The sequence below is a fragment of the Brachyistius frenatus genome, unplaced genomic scaffold (genome assembly GCF_029030835.1).
Source record: "Brachyistius frenatus isolate BFR_SWC_R1_liver_20210118 unplaced genomic scaffold, ASM2903083v1 Contig_75, whole genome shotgun sequence".
Lineage (NCBI taxonomy): Eukaryota > Metazoa > Chordata > Actinopteri > Embiotocidae > Brachyistius > Brachyistius frenatus.
The window spans coordinates 757,501-767,500 of NW_027210674.1; the positions used below are offsets into that span (position 1 = coordinate 757,501).

The window sequence follows — 10,000 nt, forward strand, 5'->3', positions numbered from 1 at the left end:
GACTCCTGAACCTCCGTTCAGAGTTGACAGTTGATTAATGGCAGTAAAGACGAGAGAGAAGGAAGGACATGGAGCAAATCGGGAGGAAAGGAGGAGCGTCATGACTACAGAAGTCCCGAACCAGTGAAACAAGGGACGTCACAGTTAAATGTTTTCCGTCTTTTGTCCCTCAGGATTTAAAGGGAAGTCCAAACCCAACTTGCTGAAGCAGGAGACGAGCAGTCTGGCCTGCAGCCTGAGGATCCTGTTCAGGATGTACTCTGACCGTCAGCTGCAGGACTCGTGGCCGGACATCCAGACACGCCTGCTGCTGTGAGTACAACAAACATCATGGATGTGACATGGACAGGACAGTCAGGAACGTTCCTTTTACACGAGTTCACGACGTGTTTGCTGACGTTTACAGAAAGGTCAGAGGTCATGGAAGTTAATGTTTGGTTGGCTGTTGAGCTGATATTGTAGTTTTAGTCGTGTAGAGTTTGTCTTCATAACTTGGATAATAGTCTATGACTGTTTATAAAAGTGTTCGTAGCTTCCGTGTCTGAAAAATGGTTCCGATGCAGAAGTGTCTTCAGCTGCAATACCAGCGAGTGCCACTAGAGGTCGGCTCCAAAAAGCCTCCGGCTCCATAGACTCCCATTCAACTTCTCTCATCAAATCCAAAGTGAATAAAATGTGTCCATCAGTTATCTCGGTGTTGTTAGCTAAAGTCACTCCTTCTTATTAGTTTTCTGGAGGTCCATCTGAAAATAATCCCTCATTCATTAGAAAAGAAGATTCAAGAAGACCTGTTTTTGGGGGCGTGTCTGTTTGATTGACAGGCCTGTGGTGCAGTCAGGTTACAGCTATCGGTGGGCGGGACATAGTATCCTCAGGTTTCCGATCAGATCGGTCAGATTCACCGCTGGCTCCTCCCCCAGCTCGTCCAAATATGGTCACTTCCTGCTCCAAACCGCTCCGAATTCGAGGCTTCATAACGGCCGTTAGAGTCGGAAGATGGAAACAACCAATTATTGTTAGTAGAAATAGTTAGTTGTTGCTTTTGTCTTTTCATTGGATTTGACAATAATTTGAATAATTCACATTATTGAGCAGATGTAACCTTTGTAAAGGTTACATCTGCTAATGCTAATTTGGTACAAATTGCATAATAACGATGTTGGAGTCATCTCGTCTCCCAAATGTTTCCAGTTAAGTATTAAACCTTCAGATGAATTATCACCCTCTGTGCAGCGCTGCTGTTTGCTCTGTGTTGAGTGAGCTGTGTTTTGACACGTACCTCATTATGCATGTATGAACTGTACTCCATGTGCACATTTAGTGGAATATATCGGCACGCCGGCGCCTGGTTACACATCAACTTGCTGCTCGGCAGGGAGCAGCTGCACTGCAGCCGCTGACTCATGTTTCACATCAAGAAGTCGTACGTGAGGTGTTGATCATTAAAGACCTGCAGCTCCGTTCACCACGCGTACAACAACGTGTGTGTGTGTGTGTGTGCGTGTGTGTGTGTGTGCGTGTGTGTGTGTGTGTGTGTGTTTCTCAGGGTGTGCAGCGAGGCTCTGGCCTACTTCATCAGTCTGACCTCGGAGAGCCACCGAGAGGCCTGGAACAGCCTGTTGATGCTGCTGCTCACCAGGACACTACGGCTGGCCGATGACAAGGCAGGAACACACACACACACACACACACACACACACACACACACACACACACACACACACACACACACACACACACACACACACACACACACACAGGATGTAGACTGACAGAAGCACTGAGGGCTAAAATACTATGAAAATATGATCATAAAACCTTCTTTAAACATGATTTAAATAGTATTTTATCAGTTTAAACCTTTTGTGTTTTGCGTTTATTCATTTCATATTTCTTTCTATTGCATCACCGATGAGTCAGCCTCTCTACGTATGAGAGCGTGATTCATAGATGAATCATGACTCAGGGCTTCTTTCCAGGGCCCTGAAAACGCTGCCAGTTTTTAGTTAGAAAACAACTCGGCGTGCAGCTTGTCGCAGGAGGAAATGTTGGCGCCATGCAGCCAGAACCACACTAACCACTGCAGCAACACAAATTACAACCGCCTTTTTAAGGAGGACCGGATGGTTCAGCTGGCTGTCAAAACAAACATTAGTGCTACAAATTGTGTTTATTTACATTAAAGTATGTAATTTTCAGAAATACAACAAAAACAAACCTTCACGTGTCAACACGAGTTTAACGTCCTGCTGTGAACTCTTCGGCCTCACGGACCTCAAACACTTCGTTTCTCTGTCGTCTGTGTTCTCAACATGTTCCGTACAGTACGAGCGTAAATAAATACGTTGTGAGACGACTGCTCGTTTGTGTTGACGGAGCAGCAGGAGGATAAAACCCTGATTTCATCTCTTAATCATCTTCAGTTCCTGAGGTCCTCGTGTGTTTGTGAGCAGCGTTCAGGTGCGTCTGCGATGTTTTACACCTGAAACTTGATCAGAGAGCGAACATCAAAGTTTGTGATCAACTTCTGGGGAGCAGAGAAGTCTCAGGGAGACAATCAGGTGAGGAGGAGTGGGAGGAGCTACCGTGGTGGTGTTGTGGGTCCAAACCGGTGTGTTTTCGTTGCGCTGTGAGCGGGGTGTTGTCATGATGGAGAACCCTGTTACCATGGCGACACAGTTCGGGTCATTAGAAGTGACCGTGTGTCCTCAGAAGGTCCAGCAGAGCTCCGCGGTTTCACTCCGACCCTCAAAGAAAACCAGCTGGTTCTCCTGACGCTCTTCTTCCAGAGTTGGACGGAGACGTCCTGAACGTCTCCAAGAACACGTCTCCAGGTGTCTTCGTGGTCTCGGACCTCCTGAAGCATCGTCAGAGTCTCCGTTTAAAAAAAAAAACTGGTCGTGTTCACGGAGAAATCACAGACGCACCAGAACACGGTTCAAACACGTCTTTAACTCAGATGATCAAGAGATGAAGTTTGTACCAGTTACTCATCAGGGTTTAATGTTCCTGCTGTGACGTTCCTGCCCTGCGGTGCTATTTAAAATGTCGTCCTGTGTTCCAGTTCAAGCCCCACGCCTCCTGCTACTACCCCCACCTGTGTGAGATGATGCAGTTCGACCTGATCCCGGAGCTGCGAGCCGTCCTCCGACGCTTCTTCCTGCGTATCGGCTCCGTCTTCCGCATCGCGGCGCCCGAGGTGGCGCCGGCCCGGACTCCTCCCACATCCTAGAGGAGGGCGGGTGCAGCGGAGTGACAGATGGAGGAAGAGGAGACGTACCACAGAAGAAGAAGAGACTTTCCCACCTCTTTAGGACTGGATTGGACGACTGCAGCGTTTCTGTCTCGTTCAGGACTAAACTTAAAGTGTTCAGCCTTTCTGCCCCCCCCGTGCCCCCCGTCTGTCTCCTGGGGATGAACAGCACTGTGACCAGCGCTCTCTGCTGACTGTCGTCACCCCCCCCCCCCTCCATCTCAATGACCTGAGAAGAACTGGAATCATTTAATTTATTGATATTGTTGCAAACGCTGTTTCTGATTTTGATGTTTTCTTTTTTTTTTCTGTTTGTTCTGTTGTTGTTTTTTAAATAACAAAAAGAAGTCGCTCTACACGGTGAACACATCGATCTGATGAACTTTACCTTCGTCCTCTGTGAAAGTCTCTTCGGCCGCCTGTGCCTGTTAGAAAATGATGATCTAATCAACCCGTGTTGCACCGTGTGAACCCTCTTCATCGATGTCCACCTCGGTATCTGTCACGTTAATGTTTACGTTCCCTCACGTCTGTTATTGCGGCTGCTGTCTTTGCTCTGAGCTGCAGCTGAACTCGTATCGAAGATGTGACTCGGCTGTGTGACATCTCGGCTCTCTGCGACGCGGTTATCGTGAGATTTTACTCATTTATTTTGCTCTCTTGCTTTGATTTGTTTTATGATTTTTTTCCCAGGATAATCGCTGGTTTACAATGAAAGGTGTGTGTCCTTCATTCCTGCGTGTCGACCCAGTAAGCCTTTCAGACTGGGACTAACTCTAGTATTACAGCGGGCTCATAAAACCCTCCACTGACCCGTCGACGGCTGTACGAGGCGGCGCAGCGGTTGTCTGTCTCTCACACTCTTTTGCACATGTATTTCCGACAGTTTGCTCATGTATGACCGGCCGAGTGTACCGACCCGCTCCGGATCCCCGTCAGTGTTGACTCACCTCCACGGAAAAAGCGAAACCAAAACCTGGCACCGACAGAGGTACTGAGATCTCTGCATCCTGGAACCGCCGCAGTTTATTCCATGCCTTTTTTTTCCTTTTTTTTTAAAGAAGGATGTATGTAATTATTTAAAGTGCATTTAAATATTTTTGAAAAGCATTCCTTCCCTCGCTACTATGGATGTCTACTTTTCTTCCCTAAAACTGGGGAATATATAAATATATATATATAAATATATACAGTAAATGAAAAAACGCTGACTGTAAAGTTTTCAATGTAAGATACATAGAAATGAAAGTGCTCTACGGTTCTATACATAATATTGTGATGTAATCTTCCGAGGATTTGGTGAAGTGATCAATAAACCTGAATTCTGATCCACTTCACTGACTTTTGATGCAGTTTTAAACATGTTTAAAATGAACGTTTTACTCGACAAACGTGTGTTATTAAGATAAGATACGATTTTATTTATTTAGAATTTTATTCTATTTAGAAATTTAGTTGTCACAACAGATTAGGAAAAAGTACACTAAGAAAAAAATTACAAAATACACAACAAAAAAATATGATCGATAAAAAGGATTTCTTAATACTAACGTATAAGTACAAATACACACAAAAATAAACCTCATTAATAATTAATAACAATAATAACTGCTGCAATCAATGTCTTCTAGTTCAAATGGAGGAATCCTTGTTATGAGGCAAAGCAGGTTTATTTATAGCACCTTTAAGACTGTAAATCCTTTACAGATGTCAAGGTAAAATTCAAAAAGACTTCAAATATGATCAAAACAATGAAAAAAAGAGCAAATTAAAATGAATTCTTCGCTAATTCTTATTTATTATTTAATTAGAATTTATATGAGGATAATAAAATGGCATTACATCATAAAAGAGGGACGTTTTCAGCCTTGATTTTTATTTTATACACTTTATTAATCCCCGAGGGGAAATGTCTTCACTACAGCAGGGGGGCTCTCAGGGGGGAGCTGCTGCAGCAGGCTGCCACTAGCGCGGCGCCAGGTAACCTGACCTGAGGTGCATGTTTTTGGATGATGGGAGGAAGCCGGAGAACCCGGAGAGAACCCACGCAAGCACAGGGAGAACATGCAAACTCCGCACAGAAAGGCCCAGGACCGGATTCGAACCCGGAACCTTTTTTTTGCTGTGAGGTGACGGTGCTAACCACTGCACCACCGTGCCGCCCTTGATTTGTGTTAGTATGTTTTTTTCTTTAATATTAGTTTCACGTCTTTTCTTACTGCGACCAGACAAAATAATCTGCTCAGATTCACTAAAACCAGCTTGAACTCTTCACGTGTTTTAAACGTGTCATCTGGTTGATATTGAAACGTATTTGCGGGAGTTCCCCGGATGTCCAGCGGGGGTCGCTGTCCTCTGAACAGCTGGGTCGGTCTGGAGCGCGCTGGATTTTGGGGGTAACAAAGGTTACCATGGAGACCCCTCACATCTTTTGTTGTCAACTAAAGTGGGAAGATGCTAACAGCTGCTCCGCGGAACCCCTGTAAAGAAAAAGGTTTCCAGTCAATAAAAGCAGTAAGTAAAGAACCGAAACAGTCCGCCGGGTGACTGCTGCCGTCAAACACCAACTTTAATCATTCATGTCTGGGTCACACCTGACACTTTAACCACAGACAGCGTTAGCCGGAGCTAGCGGTAGCTGGGGACGAGCCCCGGTCCTCTGACGGTGACCCGTTCAGATGTCGGGCCCACCCCGCTGAGAGGGGGGTCACCCCGCTGAGAGGGGGGTCTGCTGAGGGGGGGGGTCACCCCGCTGAGAGGGGTCACCCCGCTGAGAGGGGGGTCTCTGCTGCTTTTTGTGTTCCAGATATCTGCCCCCGTCAGGTGAAGCTGTCGTCCATCCGGGTCGGAGCGAGCGGAGCTGCTGGCACGGCTACGTAGCGAGAGGAGGCTGTGGGCGGGATCAGTGGTGAGCCAGTAGCGGGGCTGGGTGATCTCCTCGACGGGCTGGACATGACGGATTGGGTCGGTCCTGGCCGGGGTTCGGATCGTGAGCCGACGGACATGGTTTCACGGAGCCCATCCTACAAGTAAGACTCTTCCTGCTCACTCTTTCCGCGGATTCGTGCCGCGCTCGGCGGCTCGCCTCCATGAACGAGGGGGGCGGATTGTTGTCTTCAACCCTCCGAGAGGAACGAGAGCTCGACAGATTTTAACCGACATTTACTGGTTTCGTGTCCGAGGGATATCAATCCTCCCTGTGAAGGAGCGGGGAGCGTCCCTGCCGCAGGAGACGAGCCGGGGCGCCTGTGCGGCTCCGCCGACGGTGACGGCCATGTTCGGTGTCGAGCGGGCTGCCCACCGTGGCCGCTTCAGGCGCACTGCGTGGGGCTTCAACGCTCATGATGATGGTGATGATGATGGTGGTGGTTATTATTCGGTGTTGTAACGCTGCCTGCAGGGTGTGGTGGAGGTCTGCCCGGCGGAGGGTGGCGTCGCATTCTTCTCTGCGGCGTGATTAAAGGTCTTAAAGCCTCAGTGTTTATGACAGGAGATGGCTCGTGGTGCCTTCACGGACCTCCTTACTCAACCCGTCCTCCCGAGTTACTAACTCGTTTTGTGTAGTTAGGGGGGGGGGGGGGGGGGGCTGTGATTGGAGAAATTGAAATGAATGTTGTTTTTTTAAAGTAAGACATCAGTGTGTGTATCTGAGCCGCAGTGAGAATCTGTTATATTTTAACTTCGTGTACAAAACAAAAATAAGATCTGTGATAGATTAAAAAAATGTGAACAAAAGAAACACACTTCCGGTTCTAGTGAAGTACCATAAATCAAATATTGAATTAATGTTTTTTTTAACAGATTACAGTAAAGGAAACAGGCCACATTTCTAGAAAGGAGTTTTTATCATAAGAACACTCGAGAATTTTCGACTCCGCTCGAGAACGAGCCGCTCCGACGGTGTTTGAAGGCGTCTTGTTACGTAATAGCGGCTGGGCGTGCAGGAGAGGAGGGAGGAGGAGACGTGCTCACTCCTGCACGGTGTCTCACACGTTCACGGGCTTTACCAGCGTTGGAGCGGACAGAGCGACAGACTGACTGACAGATTGGGGACATTTTTCACGGAGAGAAACGGGGAGAAGTTCCCGGGATTTCGTGTCTGGTGCAGCTGGTAAGACGGCTCGTGTTAAAGTCCTCAGGTCTGATATAGTCTTCAGAATTAAATGTGATTACATATCTCATTAGAATATTTATATTTTTATATATGTAAATTAAAGATGTCGTTGTGACACGAGCAGCTGATCACGTCGCTCCGTCCTGTGTGTGTGTGTGTGTGTGTGTGTGTGTGTGTGTGTGTGTGTGTGTGTGTGTGTGTGTGTGTGTGTGTGTGTGTGTGTGTGTGTGTGTGTGTGTGTGTGTCAGTCCAGATTCCTCCGTTATAAACATCAACACAGTTCGCTTTCACTGAGTTAAGCAACACAAATGTTGCGTTCAGGTGCTGCATGTGACTCGCTGGTGTCCCTGTGAGGTGTTTACTGCCCTGCTGGGCCACGTGTTGGGAGCTGGGGACCATGTGGCCGTTGTAAACACTGGTGCCTGGTGGCTCTTTATGTGCTCCAGCTTGTTCGGTTTCGTTTAGCCCGAACAGGAACAGAACCGCGTGCCTGACGTGTTGGTTGTGAGAAGTTTTGCGGGTCTTTGTGAAACTCCTGCAGGTCCGTCCTGTGTGGACAAGCAGCCTCCGCGACGAGCTTCTATTGTGCTCCGGGAAGAGGAGATGTGTGTTATGTAATGTCCCTCAGCTCGATTTGCATGGAGCTCCTCTTCATCTGCCGGGACACCCTAATTATTAGGACCAAGCACGTACCAGCTTTAATGTCAATATTGTTCCGGGAAGAGATGATAAGCGGGCAGAGTTGTGGCCCATCTGCGGGCCGTGTTCCTCCCACATCTTCCAGTGAACACTGAGGTGGTGACAGCAGATGTCAGCTGCTGCCTCAGATTGTCTTTTGTTTCAGGGATGAAGGCTCGTCCTCGTCTTCATACACAGGCTGCAGGACATGAACAGAAATCTGTAATGAAGTATATTTTACTGAACATCATACCAATGATATCATCACAGTTACATGTTCTATTATTTGCCTTTGACCACTTTGTCATTATATCCACATTAGTGATTATTTATCAGGAATCTAATCATGTAAATATTTAGTGAAAGCACCAATAATTATCCCTACTATATCTATATCAAGGTATTTGAGCAAACATATTGTGATATTTGATTTTTTTCCCCTCAACTAAAGGTATCGGCACTTTATTACTGGGAATATTGTAGATCAGCAGGCTGATAGAACAATTGCAGTAAAAGACGTCTAATTATTAAATACCTGCTTATTGTTTTATTTTAGAGCTTTTTTTTTCAACAGATGAATTTGAGCTGATTCTTTTCACTAATTATTAATCTGTGGATTATTTTCTCAGTTAATCTCATGCTATAAATGTTAGAAAATAGAGAAAAAGGTCTGTTATATTTATTCAGATTGCTTGTTTTTTGTGAAAAAAAAAATATATTTTCTGTCACATGTAGAAAAAATAGCCATCGAATCGTCTCATCTGAGAGGCTGCAAACTGCCCGTTTATTATTGGGCTTGAAAAATGACCAAAAAAATTCAGAATAATAATCATTAATCAAAATAGCTATGATTTAATGTTAATAAGTGGTTGCACTTCTAATATAAATGCAGCTATACTGTAAATGTATAGCTTCTTTGTTACTTTAACTAAAACCAGACTGATATATCGGCCCTGATTTTATTGGATGATATCGGCCTGTTACAGATACGACTACTTTTTTTTTTACAGAACATAAAGCAGAAAGAGATGTTTGGGTTAATTTTGACATTTTTCTGTTTTTTTTAAAATTTTCTTATTAATTATCATTATTAAATCCCCAGCGATGTTCCAGTGTGGCGATGAACTGGAGAACATCCCCCCCATTATATATCTGTCAATGTCAAAATTGTTTAATAACCACATTTCAGGGATCATTGCAAAAAAGAGTGCATTTATATATATATATGTATATACATACGTATATAAAAAATATAGGCCGCTATATCAATATTGGATTTTTTTTTTTTTACTTCCTAGTAAAAATCCAGAGTGTTTCGAGCTCTAACGATAACGCTGATGTTTCTGATTAGTGGCAGTTTTAACATGATTTTATGTACATTTTCTTACACCCATTATTGTTTATGATAAATTTACACACAAACATGAATTGTAGTTGTAAACAGTCACTGCTCAACCACAGAATTACTCAGGACTTTGTTTGTTGAGTTCACTGAGAGTTCGCTGCATTATATTCACATGAAATTCAACAATCCTGCAAGAAAAGTGGTTTTAACTGTTGGACTTTTTTTCCTCTGATCATTAAAATGTTAACGAGGCATCTGAATAAAGACAGATTTATCGTGGCGAGGGCAGACAGCGGCAGCCGCCCTCAACTCTGTGGTCTGATTGTGATGTTTTCCAATCCTGTGTCAACACGTTGATGATTAAAGCAGAGTTTATCAGAGCAAAGTGACGGAAGCGGTCTGAAGGACGCCGTGTGATGCGGTCGCTCTGATAATGTGGTGATCAGTTGTTGGATTCTGCAGATTTCACAGGAAAATCTGTCGTTTTCGTGCAGACTGAGACGCTGAGGGACGGTGACACAACCTGGAGGTCAGAGGTCACCGGTCAGGTGATGGTGACTGTCTGTGGACCTTTGAGCCAGACTGTCTCTCTGACCTGTGCTCACCTTAC

The 10,000-nt window shown here is 45.3% G+C and overlaps 2 protein-coding genes across 5 annotated transcripts in view; both read left to right on the top strand.

Moving 5' to 3' along the window:
• Positions 1-4,590, top strand: part of arfgef2 (ADP-ribosylation factor guanine nucleotide-exchange factor 2 (brefeldin A-inhibited)) — a 35,026-nt gene extending 30,436 nt beyond the window's left edge. For all 3 annotated transcript variants that reach the window (XM_069708349.1, XM_069708351.1, XM_069708350.1), the window contains exons 37-39: positions 174-312; positions 1,547-1,664; positions 3,065-4,590. In XM_069708349.1, the coding sequence (XP_069564450.1) occupies positions 174-312; positions 1,547-1,664; positions 3,065-3,232 (425 nt within the window). In that variant the 3' untranslated portion in view covers positions 3,233-4,590. The remainder of the gene's footprint in view (positions 1-173; positions 313-1,546; positions 1,665-3,064) is intronic.
• Positions 4,591-6,035: 1,445 nt separating this feature from the next.
• bcl2l1 (BCL2 like 1) overlaps positions 6,036-10,000 on the top strand; it is a 5,916-nt gene continuing 1,951 nt past the window's right edge. Inside the window, exon 1 of one of the 2 annotated variants that reach the window (XM_069708374.1) lies at positions 6,036-6,282. The gene's annotated coding sequence lies outside the window, so the exon portion shown is untranslated. Of the gene's footprint in view, positions 6,283-7,205; positions 7,365-10,000 lie in introns of those variants that run through there. The other variant, XM_069708375.1, reaches the window with a different exon arrangement.